Source organism: Sylvia atricapilla, chromosome 11 (genome assembly GCF_009819655.1).
Source record: "Sylvia atricapilla isolate bSylAtr1 chromosome 11, bSylAtr1.pri, whole genome shotgun sequence".
NCBI lineage: Eukaryota > Metazoa > Chordata > Aves > Passeriformes > Sylviidae > Sylvia > Sylvia atricapilla.
Genome location: NC_089150.1, coordinates 1375498 through 1390501, shown reverse-complemented (window position 1 = coordinate 1390501; position 15004 = coordinate 1375498). Strand labels below are relative to the sequence as shown.

General features: G+C 51.6%; 1 protein-coding gene across 1 annotated transcript; it reads left to right on the top strand.

Moving 5' to 3' along the window:
* Positions 1–1795: 1795 nt before the first annotated feature.
* EDEM1 (ER degradation enhancing alpha-mannosidase like protein 1) lies at positions 1796–14532 on the top strand. The gene is given in 13 exon segments (XM_066327146.1): positions 1796–2254; positions 3658–3730; positions 5215–5318; positions 6116–6287; positions 7619–7802; positions 8272–8446; positions 8938–9058; positions 9445–9615; positions 10200–10273; positions 11001–11097; positions 11823–11956; positions 11958–12009; positions 13159–14532. Coding segments are annotated over 13 exon segments (1827 nt in total). The 5' UTR covers positions 1796–1874; the 3' UTR covers positions 13249–14532.
* Positions 14533–15004: the final 472 nt, after the last annotated feature.

The following is a 15004-nucleotide window of genomic DNA, read 5'->3' as shown; positions in this document are numbered from 1 at the left end:
TTTTTTGCATATTCATCTGTAGTAGGACAGCTGCTTTTACTGTTAGAAATATCTAAGAACCCTCATTAACTAATTCTGGGAAAGATTTGGGTATCTTTAACCACATAACTTCATCTGAGAGTGACTGTCAACGTGGTGCTCAGTGCAGGCAACTTTGAGAGGCCAGGCTGTGAAATTCCCATTTCTGAGTATTTTTGTTCTGGTACTGGAAGCACTGGCTGGTCTCATTTGTGTTTCTCTCGGAAAAGACCCATTGGGTTGAAGTTCCTGAACCATATTATTCAATAAAACAGAGCAAATATGTCAGTAGAGGAAGAAAAAGTTGTTGTGTGTGAAATTTAAAGCGAAACTTGATTCTCACAAGAGTCTCAAGAGTAAGTAAACTGTTAAGGTGCTTTTGTGTAATTGTGTTAACTTGGAGTGTGGATACTTCAGTCTTTGCAACAAGGAGGAATTTTCCTCTTTTTAGAATCAATAAAAGAATTCCCTTCTTGGTTTGAATAACACTGAAAAGATCCATGAATTCTGCAGGCTGAGGAAGGGAACTGGCCAGGCTAGAGGATTTTGTCCAAAGTCAGCATCCTGAAGCCTGGATGAACCACTGAGCTGTGATACTTGCCTTGGATTTATTCATTCTACTGTTTCTGTTACCACAACTGGAAAACAAAGATCTGACTTCTGCACTACTCTGAAATACAGGCTGGAGACAGATGATTATTGTCTGGTTGTCCAACTGAGCACAGTAAGTCCTTTATTCATTTTTCCCTAATTTTTCCTCTTCTGTCCCCTTTCCTTGTAACAAACCAGACACTTTGGTAACAGGATGCAACTCCAGTGTGAAAGGGCAGCTCAGTTCAGTGACAAGTGACCTGTCCCCAGCCTGTCACTGCCACGCTGCTGGGGTAATAGCAGGTAATAGCTCGGAGCTGGTTGTCCTCTTTACCTCCCCCAGCTGCGGTTTCTTTCTCTTCTTTTACTTATCTTCAAGAGGTTTGGTTTTACCAGTACTGCCGGCGCGCGTTCACTTTCACATCCACACCTGGCATTTGTCAGCTCTTCTATTTCTGCAGCTCTGGTGGCGCGGAGGTGGCCCGGAGGTGGCCCGCGGGGTCCGTGCTGCGCTCACACTGATGCTGTGCTGGCCACGCTGTTGTCCAGTGCCTGCGGGATGGAAATCCCCTTGTCCATCTCCTCCCCGGTGCTGGCCCGGGAGCGTGGCTCGGTGTCCTTCCCCCGCGGTTCCGTCCTTTGGTTCGCCGCCGTGTCCCCCGCGGGGCTCGGGGTGCCAGCCCCGGCCCGGGCTGCCGCAGCCGCGGCTCACTGTGTCACACAGTCCCCGAGCACCGAGGCTGGAAAAGCCCCCGGGATCATCGCGGCCAAGCTGTGCCCCGTCACCTTGTCCCTTATCCTAGGGCACTCCAACCCTCCCTGGGCGGTTCCAAGGCCCGATCAGCCGTTCCATGGAGGAGTTCCTGCCGCCGTGCAGCCGCTGTCACCGGCACGCCGGGGCCTTTCCCAGCTGTGCAGGGGCCGTGCCGCGGCTCGGAGCGCTGCGGGGCTGGCTGTGACCGCGGGGCAGGGCCCGGCACCGGGGCACGGCCCATCGCCCGGCCCCGCCCCGACCCTGCGCCCGGGCGGAGCGACGGCCGCGGCCGTGCCACGACAGCCCCGCGCCGTGCCTCCCCTTTAACGCCGCCGGGCGCTGCCCTGGAGTGACACGCGGCTCGTCCTATGGCCGGCGGCCGCTGCCGGCTCCACCAATAGCAGCGCGGCATGGGCGGGCCTTGCGCCGCTCCCAGCGAGAGTTTCCCTTCCGCTCTTAAAGGGGCCGCGGCGCGGCGCGGGCGGCGCCGCTGCGCTATGCGCGGGCGGCCATGCGATGGCGGTCGGTGGTGCTGGGGCTGCTGCTGCTGCGGCTCGGGCTGCAGGCGCTGCTGGCTCTGCTGCCCGCGCTGGCCCGCGGGCTCTGCCTGCACCCGCGCCTGCCCTGCCCCGGCCCGCGGCCGCCCGCGCTGCCCGGCCCGCCCGCGGGCGCTGCGGAGCGCGGGGCCCGGCTGTGGGGCGCGGCGGCGGGCGGCGATGAGTACGAGCGGCGCTACAGCGGCGCCTTCCCGCCCCAGCTGCGGGCGCGGCTGCGGGACGCGGCCCGGGGCATGTTCGTGTTCGGCTACGACAGCTACATGGAGCACGCCTTCCCCAGAGACGAGCTCGACCCGCTGCACTGCCGAGGCCGCGGGCCCGACCGCCGCGACCCGTGAGTGCGGCCGGGGAGCGGGGCCGGGCCGGGAGCGGCTGGGGAACCGGGAATGGCTGGGGGGACCGGGAATGGCTGAGGGAACCGGGAATGGCTGAGGGGACCCGGAATGGCTGAGGGGAGCGGGAATGGCTGCGGGGGCCGGGAATGGCTGAGGGGAACCGGGAATGGCTGAGGGGCCCGGGAACGGCTGAGGGGGACCGGGAATGGCTGCGGGGACCGGGAATGGCTGCGGGGACCGGGAATGGCTGAGGGGACCGGGAACGGCTGAGGGGACCGGGAACGGCTGCGGGGACCGGGAACGGCTGAGGGGGACCGGGAATGGCTGCGGGGACCGGGAATGGCTGCGGGGACCGGGAATGGCTGCGGGGACCGGGAATGGCTGAGGGGAACCGGGAATGGCTGAGGGGAACCGGGAATGGCTGAGGGGCCCGGGAATGGCTGCGGGGACCCGGAATGGCTGAGGGGGCCGGGAATGGCTGAGGGGAACCGGGAATGGCTGAGGGGAACCGGGAATGGCTGAGGGGACCGGGAATGGCTGAGGGGAACCGGGAACGGCTGAGGGGACCAGGAATGGCTGCGGGGACCCGGAATGGCTGGGGGGCCCGGGAATGGCTGAGGGGGACTGGGAATGGCTGAGGGGCCCGGGAACGGCTGAGGGGACCGGGAATGGCTGGGGGGGACCGGGAATGGCTGGGGGGACCGGGAATGGCTGAGGGGCCCGGGAATGGCTGGGGGCACCGGGAACGGCTGCTGGGGCCGGGGTGGGCACGGGCGCGGGGCTGGCATCGGTCCGGGTGTGTCTCCCTGGGCTCAGGCTGGGCCCAGCCTCCTCCCGGCGCTGCCCGGCCACGGCACAGTTGCGAATGGCCATAGGGTAAAATACAAGTTCCAACTCCGCACGAATCGTGCAATGAGTTGGCTTGGGAGGGAGCTTAAAGTCCACCCAGTGCCACCCCTGCCATGGCAGGGACACCTCCCACTGTCCCAGGCTGCTCCAAGCCCAGTGTCCAGCCTGGCCTTGGGCACTGCCAAGGATCCAGGGGCAGCCACAGCTGCTCTGGGCCCCTGTGCCAGCCCTGCCCACCCTCACAGGGAAGAATTTCCTGTTAATATCAAGTGTCAACCTATTCCCCTTAAGTTTGAAGCCATTTCCTCTTGTCCTGTCACTCCGGTCCTTCTCCATATTTCTTGTAGTCTCCCTTCAGGAACTAGAATTAACTGCTTTTCATAGCGGGGCAGAGCTCTGGAGCAGCTGCCCAAGGAGTTGGAGACAATTCAAATGTACTTGGACACTTCCTGTGTCACCTGCTCCAGGTGACCTTGCCTGGACAGGAGGTTGCACTGGATAATCTGCACAGATTTCTTCCAACCTTAACAATTCTGTGGTTCTGCCCTTCCAGCTCCAACCTGAACATCAATGATGTGCTGGGGAACTACTCCCTGACGCTGATCGACGCGCTGGACACGCTGGCGGTGAGTCCTTGGCGTGGGGACAGTGTCCTGGTCACCCTGGGACCTGCCCTGGCCACCCCAGGGACTGCCCTGGTCACCCTGGGACCTGCCCTGGTTTGAGGGGCCTCCCCAGGGCTTGCCCAGCTGGTGCAAACAGCTGGATCATGAGCTAACATCTGGATCACAAAACAGCAGTGTCACATGGGGGTGACAGAATGAGAGTAGTTGGGGATGTCAGCAGAGATTCCCAGAAGAGGCAGTGGAAATTTTGGAGCTCCTCCCCGAGGTTCAGATGAGATGTCTTTGGGCTGTGCCGTCACTCTGGTGCTCAGGATGGGTGGATTTGAGCTGGAGCTGCTGTGAGCTGCTGAAAGGTCCATCAGGAGGAGGGTTCATTGTGTGCACAATAGAGAAGAGCTCTGGTTGTTTCACTTGGCAGAGAGGGCCTGACTGACACACAGATCTGTGTGAAGAGTGGTGAAAGGAAGGAGGGGAATGAAGCTGCTTCTCACCTGCATTTCTGATAAAACTGGAAGGTGATGTGAGGAGCAGCTCATGTCTGTGTTAGTACCAGGGTGTGGGGTCATGGAGCTTGGGCATTTGCAGAGACCCCAGCAGGTTTCAGTATTCCCATCTGTGCAGCCAGGGCAGGTTTTGTGCCTCCTGGAGTGTCAGGGCTCACTGGTGTGCTGGAGGCAGAGAGGATGTGCATCTCCTCTGGTGCAGAAGGTGGTTTGGGCTCTTTGGGATATCAACCCCTTCCCATTCTACCCTGGCACTGCAGCAGTGGTGAGGAGCAGGGCAGCTTTGAGCAGAACCGAAAGCAGAAGTGAGGGAAATGTTGGGGTTTATTGGCAGAGAAGTTTGAGATCTGTGGCTGATAACGGTGCCTTCCTGTCCTCCCTCACCAGCAGGGCAGTGTTAACTCCTTTTCTCAAATGTAAGGGTTCTGCTTGCTGAAATCTCTCGTGTTTCAGAAGCTGCTGCATGGGGGAAGCCTGTTCTGCTCCTCATTGCTCAGGTCAAACACATGGTGTTTCCCCCCGGCTCTGGGTAATGGGGACAGCTGGCACTGGTGCTTTGGTTAAAGATTTAGGTATGTCCCAGCCTTTTCATGAGCTCAGGCAAGTAGGAATGTGTTTTCCTTCCACATTGCTGCTCCCCTAAAGCCCAGGCTGATTTTACGTCTGTCTCTGGCTGCAGTGGATTCAGTTCCTAGGTCAGACCTGTAGGAAGCAGGCACAAAGGAACTCTGCATGTGCAGTGTTGGGTCAGGAACCTGAAAGGTTGGACTGGCCTTTGGTCAAATAAACATTAAATCAAACTTCATTGTTCTGCAAGTTGGGTTATGTTTTAAACTTAACTCTTGAACTGATACTTCAGGCAGTTTGAACACTCAGTGTGCTAAATCTGACTGCAGGGCTAAGATGGGAACTTGCCATTCTCTTCCCCAACCCTCTCCTGAAGCAACAATGGTACAAACTAGCTTTGTTCTTCTTTAAAAGGTAATGGGGAACTCCTCAGAATTCCAGAAGGCAGTGAAGTTGGTGATTGACACAGTTTCATTTGACAAAGACTCGACAGTCCAAGTTTTTGAGGCAACAATCAGGTATGTGGTATTTCTGTCTTTAAAGCAATAACAAGGTCAAAGACTTGGTGGTGTGATTCAAAGTGAAATTGTTGATTAGGAGGTCTTTGGCAGGCTTTATTCCCTAAATTGTTCCTCAAGTAAGCTGTTTCTTAATCTTCTGTGAAAATGCTCCAGCCTTTCTTACTGGAAACAATTTTAATCAGCCCCATGTGACCTGGAGCAGCGAGACACTGGTTGGCTCTGTGCTTGCAGACTCTGCTTTTCTGCTGTTGCTCTTGCAGCAGAGACTCAGATCTGTGCCCAGCAAACAACCCTGGGACAGCTTTTCCCTGGGTTGTTTTTGTTTCGTGGACTTCTGCTCACTTTCACTTCCATTTTAGATGAAAAAGACTCTTCTGTCATGGAAATGGGTTTAGATACTGTCTGATTTTAAAGGGTTTCATTTTTCTGAGTGTCTCAAGCAGTGTTCGTTCCCGCTTCACTTGGCTAGGCTTTCTTTTTTCTGAGTACAAAGTTTATGTAACAGCCTTCCTGCCATTTGCAGGGACAAGGAGGTCTTCACTCCTGGACACACCTCTTACAAGAATTCCTGGGTTAGGGAAATTCTGCAGAACCAGGTTTTGGGATACTGTTTGGGCTGACAACAGCACGACTTCTACCTGTGTTCACTACTGGTGGGGGAAAACCAGATCATTTTGTGTGCTGCCTGTAAGGAGCACAAAGTAATAAATCTGTTGGACGTGACACCAGTAAGGTGTTTAGATAAGAATGAGGTTCAGAACAGACTGAACACCTGGATTTTCCTTTTCTCCCAGGGTTTTGGGAAGCCTGCTGTCTGCCCACATCATCATCACTGACACCAAGCAGCCCTTTGGGGACATGACCATTAAGGATTATGACAATGAGCTGCTGCACTTGGCCCATGACCTGGCAGTGAGGCTGCTGCCAGCCTTTGAGAACACCAAAACTGGCATTCCCTATCCTCGGGTGAGTGCACAGGCTCAGAGCAGTCCTTCACAGTCCTGCAGCTGAAACTCTGTGCCCTTGGATGTGCACTTGGCTTATTGAGCCTGCTCTAGGTTACACTGCCCTAAGTTTTGGTGATACAAGTTGCTCCTTCTGTCTAGTGAATGTTTTCCCTGGGCTGATTGTTCACTGTGTTTGTTGCTCCCTGTGGGTCAGGAGTCATTTGTTCCTGTGCTGTTTGGCTGCAGCATTGCCTGCCCTGTGTCACACAGCAGCAAACAATACTGTCCTGAACAAGGGATATGTAAAGGCAAATAGCTGAGGAAAGGGACTCTATTGGTGACTTGCTGCTTAAAACAATTATATTAGAATCAAACTCTTCTGAAATATTTATCATACTGGGCTTGGAATTTATAATTTGCCTGAAGTGGGTACTCGATGCTCTGGGATTCTTGGATGCTGCAGCCTCTTGTTTTAAGCAGATGCATTGGCAAGGAGAAGGATGTCACCACTACTGGAACAATCCTAAACTGCAAAACTATAATTAGCACTTGCCTGGCTGCTCTTAATTTCTGGAGACAGCAGCACTGCTTTTCCTCCAGAGCTGCCAGGCTGTAGAAATGTGAATTTTCACTTCTGTTCAGGGCCTGGTAAAGCAGTTGAGGGTGGTGTAACTTCCCTTCAGCCTTGTGTTCCGTGGGGAAGGGGAGGAGCATCCACTGAGGAAGCTCTTGGTTTCAACAGCACAAGCTGAGGGGCAGCAGAGAAGGAAAAGGGCCTGAATGTTTAATTGAAAGCATGAAAAAGTGGAGTGAAGTTTGCAAGGGTTTATCAAATGTAAGAGAAAAATGAGGCTTACCCACTTTAAACATGATGCTATAAAGCTAGAAGAAGAATGTCAGGAATTCCACAGGAAAGCTTTCCAAGCAGCAACGTGCTGGTTTTGTGTCTGTGGGCACATTCCATGCTGCACATGGTGCCAAAACTACCCAAAAGGCTTGTTCCTAAAGGTGAGGGTGCAAAAACTACCCAAAAGGCTTGTTCCTGGAGGTGAGGGTACAAAACCACCCAGAAGGCTTGTTCCTGGGGGTGAGGGTGCAAAAACTACCCAAAAGGCTTGGTCCTGGAGGTGAGGGTGCAAAAACCACCCCAAAGACTTGTTCCTGGAGGTGAGGGTGCAAAACCACCCAGAAGGCTTGTTCCTGGGGGTGAGGGTACAAAAACCACCCAGAAGGCTTGTTCCTGGAGATGAGGGTACAAAACCACCCAGAAGGCTTGTTCCTGGGGGTGAGGGTGCACTGTGGGCACAGCTGGCTGAGTGCAGCCCCTGTTGGCACTGTCCCTGTCCACAGGTGAACCTGAAGAAGGGGGTTCCTCCAGACAGCCACAATGAGACCTGCACAGCAGGAGCTGGATCCTTGCTGGTGGAGTTTGGGATCCTCAGCAGGCTGCTTGGTGATTCCACCTTCGAGTGGGTGGCCAGGAGAGCTGTGAAGGCCCTGTGGAGCCTCAGGAGCAATAACACTGGACTGCTGGGTAATGTCTGGGGGCTGCTGTGTCAGCCTGCCTCGGGCTGTGCCGTCATGTGTCCTCCTCACCTTTGTCCTTCTGCTCCCTCTGTAGCTGTTCAGTCTCTCCTTCTCCTGCTGTGCCCAGGGGTTGTGTGCAGCAAATGGCACTTTGGGGTTTTGTAAGAAACATGGAGTCTCTGAAAGAGTCCTCAGGGCGCAGGTTTTCAAACTGAGTTTTTCACAAAACCGGGGAGTGGAACTGAAGGCCCTGATTTGTGTCCCCATCAATATAATTCAGATTGGCAGATGACTAAAAGTACTTAAAATAACTGCATGTGTGTGGGTGTTCCTCAGATGAATGCACCATTGTAACACTTCATCTGATGTTAATCTTTGATCCCTCCTCCTTGGGAATTTCTGAACGTGTAATATTCCCAAGTCTTGACTGGGTTTTCTCTGCAGCCTCAGACTAAACTTTTTGTTTGTTCTGATAGGAAATGTTGTGAACATCCAGACTGGTCACTGGGTTGGGAAGCAGAGTGGACTGGGAGCAGGCTCAGATTCGTTCTATGAGTACCTGCTGAAGTCCTACATCCTCTTTGGGGAAAAGGAAGACCTGGAGATGTTCAACGCTGCTTATCAGAACATCCAGAACCACCTGAGGCGAGGGTATGTGATTCATGTCAGCAGCAATTCCCTGAGCAGTGAATCCTCCTGCAAGATCTGAGACACAGCTCTTTATAGTGCTTTGTGTCATGCTTTAGGAAATCTGTTCTCCTTGTTACTATAAGAACAAAATCTCATTTCCATGGTAGTCTCCTCATCCCTCGGTAACTGATCAGATGCAGAGAAGCCAAACTGGTTCCTGCCCCATTTATAAACGTTAAGGTTGAGAAAAGTCTGGCAGTGCAAAAGAAATGTATTAAATTGGCTGCTTTGTTCTTCTGAAAGCCTGATCTTGCCTAGCATGACTTTTTGGCAGAGCTCTAAGATCAGCTCCATCCCTTTACGAATTAACTCCTCTGAGAGCACGACTGACGTTTGGGTTCCTTCCACGAGGAGCCCAGCCCAGCAGAGCAGTGGCTGCTGCCTCTGCTGGTGGCATTGTGCTGTGCTGTCCCCTGTCAGAGCAGTTCCATGTTGCTCTTGTTCCCTGGCAGTCGGGAGGCCTGCAATGAAGGAGAAGGTGACCCTCCCCTGTACGTCAACGTGAACATGTACACGGGCCAGCTGATGAACACCTGGATTGACTCTCTGCAGGCCTTCTTCCCTGGACTGCAGGTCAGCTCTCCTTCTGCTCCAGGCCACGTAGAAAGGCCCATGCTCATCCTGGCCTGGGAATGGAGCTCTGAGCTGAGCTCCCACCCGTGGGTTTGCTGCTCTGATAAGAGTTCAGCTCTGCATTGACACAGCGCTGTGGGGAGGCCTGGCCTGCTCTCTGCGAGACCTCAGAGACTTTCAGCTTCCCTCTTTTAACCTCAGAGTTTGTATTCTGAGCTGTGAGGCTCTGCTGAAGCTTTTACTGCACAGAATGAATACATTGCTACTTCCTGGGGGTTATTTTCTGTGTGTTTTATGGGAGATGAGTCATATTAGATGCCACACTGTCCTCTTTGCTGGCTTGCAGCTCTAAGTGTGTGTGTGTCTCTGGCTGCTCTGGTGCCCAGGTGTTGATAGGGGATGTGGAAGATGCCATTTGTCTCCATGCCTTCTATTATGCCATATGGAAACGCTATGGAGCCCTCCCAGAGAGGTACAACTGGCAGCTGCAGGCCCCAGATGTTCCCTTCTACCCACTGAGGCCAGAGCTGGTGGAGTCCACATATCTTCTTTATCAGGTATTTGACTTCTCTGAGCTGCACGTCATGGCTTGGCCAAACTGCTTTTTGTTCAGAAAGTGCCTTTTCCCCCCTGACCTGTGGCCAGCTGGAGTTTGGCAGAGCCCTGGAGCTGTCTCTTGTCACATGGAGGTCTCTGGGCAGGCACTGCAGTGTTGTGCAATGTTGCTGTTTGCTTCAAAAATAGCCTTTTTTATAAGGCAGGCAAAACACAACACTAAACAACCTTTTCTAAAAGCTGCTGGCAGATTTTTACAGGGCAGAGAGAGACCTGTGACTGCTCAACCAAATTTGTTGAAAGGAAATGTAACAGCTTTCCTTGCAATACTGTCCAGGCACAGATACAATAAACTGAAATAACTGCCTACCAGGAAGGGATCAGAGAGTTTGGATTTACTGCAGGTTTTCTAGGATTGCACTAAAGCAAATGTGAGAAGCTTGCACTGGCTAATCCAAGTCATGCTCCTATAAAGATAAGTTTGCTGTGATACACAAGACTCTGGTACCAATAGGCCTTTGTTGTGTTATTTTTACAAAGATTTCAAAATTGCTGACTCTAACTCTTGTCTGTCTTCCTTATTTAGGCCACAAAGAACCCGTTTTACCTTCATGTGGGAATGGATATTCTGCAGAGTTTGGAAAAATATACAAAAGCAAAGTCAGTCTTCAATGTTCTTTTCTTCTCTCAGTGCTATATTTCTACATTTTATTACACAAATATTATATAGAATCCAGTCTGCCACATGTAGGTAAACCAGAAAACCCAGCCCTCCTTGAAAGCCACAAGTGATGGTTTATTTATTTATTGAGCGCTTCTTTCTTTCCCATCTGAAAATGAAATTATAGTCCAGTGGCAACTTAATACCTTAGGAATTTTGTCACCGCCTTTCCAAGTGTGTTGTTGATGATCAGCTGCTAGAAACTGCTGGAAGTAGTAGCTGGCATTTTTCCTAGGGATCCTGCAAGATGATGTCTCACCTCGTGGTGTTCAGCTGAGCTGAGGGATGGCCTCTAAGCCAGATGCTGCTGGATATCAGCTTCCAGTTCAAGACAGCAGCACTGAATCCTGACTTTAATACTGAGCACCTGAACTTCTTGCAAGGCTCAGGGGGAAGACAATGAATTTTGATTCCTTGTTATGAGTTGACTCATTTTCCAGACAGATATGTAACGATTGGCCAGGTCAGGCCTTGCTGTTGAGTGGGGTTCAGGTGATCACAGACCCCTCAGCACCCCAGAACCAATAACCAGTGAGTGCTTGCACTCCACATTGTTCCAGTTGACCTTCACCCCTGGCAGTGGAGTGCTCTGGAGTGAAGGGGTCTCTGGGAGCCGTGTGGGAGCAGCACAGTGCAGCTCACCCAGGCCAATGTCCACTGTTGCAGGTGTGGCTACGCCACGTTGCACCACGTGGTGGAGAAGACTAAGGAGGATCGGATGGAGAGCTTTTTCCTCAGTGAAACCTGTAAATATTTGTACCTGGTACGTGGGGGCTCCTCCCTGCCAGGACACTGGGCACAGAAATGGCCCAGGAGGGGGCAGGAGGTTATTAATTATTAATTAGAAGCTGGGTTGGAGGTGGGGTATCATTAATGACGAGCTGCTGGGCTCTGGGGTTTGTGGATGGGGGTGATTCAGGCTGAGCTCCTCGTCTTTGACCTCAGCCCAATCTCTGAGGTGGGGCAGGTGCCCAGGAGTGGTTCCTGAAGCTGGAGAGCTGCAGATCTTTGGGAAGAGGCTGGAAAGGAGAAGGAGCAGGACTGGAGGGAACTGCTGCTCAGCTCTGAGCTAATTGCTGCTTGCAGCCCTCCTGCCTGGAGCAGCCTCTGCTGCTGGGCTTTGGCACCCACAGGAGAAAGCTTCTGGGCTGACATTGCCTGAGCCCCTGTTCTCAATCTCCTTTAGTGCAGAAAGCCAAATAAATCTGTGACTGAGTGGATGCCAGCCTAGAAATGCCTCACAGAGCAGCTTAGAAAAACAGAGGCCTTTTAAATTGTGGGAGAAGTTTTTATTCTGCTCTCCTAACTGCTCAGCTCCATCCCTTGCATTAGGACTATTCATTTCCATTTGCTCCAGCATTATTTAGCACTAAAAGGTAATTTTTGTGTGACCCCTTCAAAGCGTGAGTACCCGTTCCCAGCTCCTTGTTCCTGGGAGCTGAAGGATGTGGCACACTCCAATGACTGTCTCTCCCATCTCTCCTTCAGTTGTTCGATGAAGAGAATCCAGTGCACAAATCTGGCAATAAGTTCATGTTTACTACTGAGGGCCACGTGGTGTCTGTGGACGAGCGGTTCCGGAACTCGCTGTGGGAGGACATCCTCCCTGGGGAGGAGGGACAGCACCCAAAAATCCAAACCCACCGAGCTCAAGGCAGCCAACTTCAGCTCCAACGTAAGGAAAGCATGGGCTGCTCCTGTCTGGGGAGGGAGATGGGCAGGCAGGACAAGCAGAGCCCTTTGGAAGTGGTGCTGAGAGGGGTTTCCCTTAGAAATGTTAAATCTGGACAAGCAGAGCCCTTTGGAAGTGGTGCTGAGAGGGTTTCCTTTAAAAATGTTAAATATGGACAAGCAGAGCCCTTTGGAAGTGGTGCTGAGAGGGTTTCCCTTAGAAATGTTAAATACGGACAAGCAGAGCCCTTTGGAAGTGGTGCTGAGAGGGTTTCCCTTAGAAATGTTAAATCTGGACAAGCAGAGCCCTTTGGAAGTGGTGCTGAGAGGGTTTCCCTTAGAAATGTTAAATGCCTGAGAAGCTCCTGTGAAATCTTCATTGAGCAACAGCATCAGTGGGATCATGTCAGGGATTCTATGAAAGGTGAAACCTGTCCCCTTTCAGGTGTTCTGCTGCATTTTTTTTTTGTTCTTTGTTAATTTACTCACAATTATTTTTCCCTTGCCCCTTTGCTTTGCCCTTAAAAACCCTCCAGTGTTGCTGTCAGGGGCAAAGGGAGAAGCAGAGGGTCCTCTAAGGCAAGCTTGGTGTTCCTCAGTGTGGTTTGGGGGATGTAAAAGGGACTTTCCTTAGCAAGGGCTCAGCTGAGCCCAGAGCTGTGGCTCCAGTGCCCATCACCAACCAGAGCAGGTCTGGTTTTAACCACAGAATCACAGAATGGTTCCAGCTGAAAGGACCTTAAAGGTATCTCATTCCACCCCCGTGGGCAGGGACACCTTCCACTAGAGCAGTTAAGGACAATGTTTTTAAAATCTCTGCTGGTAGGTTCTGGTGTGGTTCCTTCCCTCCTCCCCACAAAGCTCCAGGAAAAGAGCATTATTTTAGACATTCACAGTTGTCATAGTGAAGGAAATCTCAGTTGCACAACAAGCTGTGCTGTGTGTTTGGAAGCTGCAGCCTGCACTGAGGAAACACTTGCTGCTCATTTATGGGATTTGTGCTGGAAGTCTGCAAGGAACAAGGGAATGTTGGAGTAAAAAGTGTTGTTTGGTACAATTTTCTGTACTGGGAGGATCTGAAAGGGTTGCAGAGGGGATGGCCTCGCCTGGGTTTGGATTTGAGTTTTTAAAAAGGTTTAAATTTTCTCCACAGTGTAACAGAGTCCCTGATGAGAGGAGGTACCTGCTGCCCCTGAAGAGCAACTACATGAGACAGATCGACAGAATGGTGGGACTGATCTGAGGGCTCTGCAGGGACACTTCAGGGGAGCCTGGCATTCCTCTGCAGACATTCCTCCCCCTCCAGCTGCTCCCTGCACAGGCTGAGCCCCCCAGGTGGCCCCTGTGGGGACACAAAGGACATGGAGCTCAGTCCTCCGAGCTGGAGTAACCTCCTGTGCCACCTGAACAGACAGCTCTTGCTTCAAGACTTCCTCTGAAAAACGTTGTTGCAAATGAAGGCTGAATATATTTCAAAAGGAAAAGAAGGCAAATTGGCCTGTGCCACTTAGCTACCTCTTTGTAGCTGTGTTACAAATGCCCTCTAGAGCAGGGTCTGCTATTTAATTTGAAATGATCTCGGGGCTTGGGCAAGGAGTGGGGAAGTGCAATTTTTTTTACACCGAGTTGAATTGTTGAATTTTTCTGACTAGCAATACACAACCTTAAGGTCTACTCAGGTAGGAACCCACTGGGTTTGCTGAACAAAACTGCTCTGTGTGCTCTTGGAAAGAGAATTCCTGGTGGTTGTAAGAGCTGTGGGTAGAGTGTGACATCCCTCCTACTCACAGCTGATAGAACCTGCAGGGTTGCGAGAGCCTGTGGCTGCAGGAACCAGTGATCAAACCAATCCAGGTGCCTTTTTTGGAAGGGGATGGAGGGGAGGGGAAGGGGGAATTGCAAAGCCACTCAGGCAGAAGTTCCCAAAGTTTCCTTGTTTGCCATGTTTAGTGCCTTTTCAGGAGAGATGCTGCTAAGAACTGGTGTCATAGTACATGAAGAACAAATTATTTCACATTCCTGACAGGATTCATGTGTTAGTGCCTTAAGTTCTCTTCCCTAGCAGGGAAAACTGAGCTTCCTTGGGAAGATGGAAAAGTATTTTTTGACAAGCTGTTGCAAAATACAGTGGAACCCAAAGTCACTGAAAAAGAGATGTTTGTTTGGAACCCAAAGTCACTTAAAAAGAGATGTTGGATTGCTTTTTTAAGATGCTGGAAGATTGTCTATGAACTTTCAGGAAGAAAGCAGTTAAGGGCTTGGGGGATGACAACAAACTGAGGCCAAAACAATTATTTTAAATAGAACAAGTTGGGTTTTTTTTCCCGTGGTTCCCCGTTGCTTATATACTTTTAACTACAGTTGAAGTAGTAGAATGTTATTTTTGGGTTAATGACTTTTAAATTGAGGCATAAATACAAGGGCAACTTGATCTGCTGTATTTTCACCTTCTTACAACAACATTGGTTTTCATAAACCACGTGTTGGAACTCAAAACATTTCTAATAAATAGGAAGTTTGTGCTGGAGAGGTTATGTTGGAATCTTTTAACGTGCAGATGCATCTCAGGGACTTTGTTGTAGAATCTTCTGATCCATGATAGCTGAATCTTGTATTCAGGAAAAAAAAAAAAAAATCATCAAGTCTTTTTAGTTTTATGACGTGTGTTTGAAGGGGTGAAGGGTTGGAGGGGGGGAGAGGGAAATAGGTTAAAATTTCCCAAATATTGCAGGAGAATGGGTTGCCTTGGTGCCTGAGGCAGCTGCTGATTCCAGCTCCTGTAGGATTGGCTTTGCCCAAGGTATTCCTGGGGTGTCTGAGCTGTCTGTGATGCAGAGAGGTGTCGGGAGAGGTTCAGGCTGTGCTTCCAGCCAGAGCAGGGTGAGGAGGGCAGGAGGATGGCCACAGGCAGGGGACACCCAGAGGCAGGGAGGTCTGGCCTCTGCAGTGCTGCTCCTGGGCTCATGAGAAGTGCTGGGGTGGGAGCCCACAACAGCTGG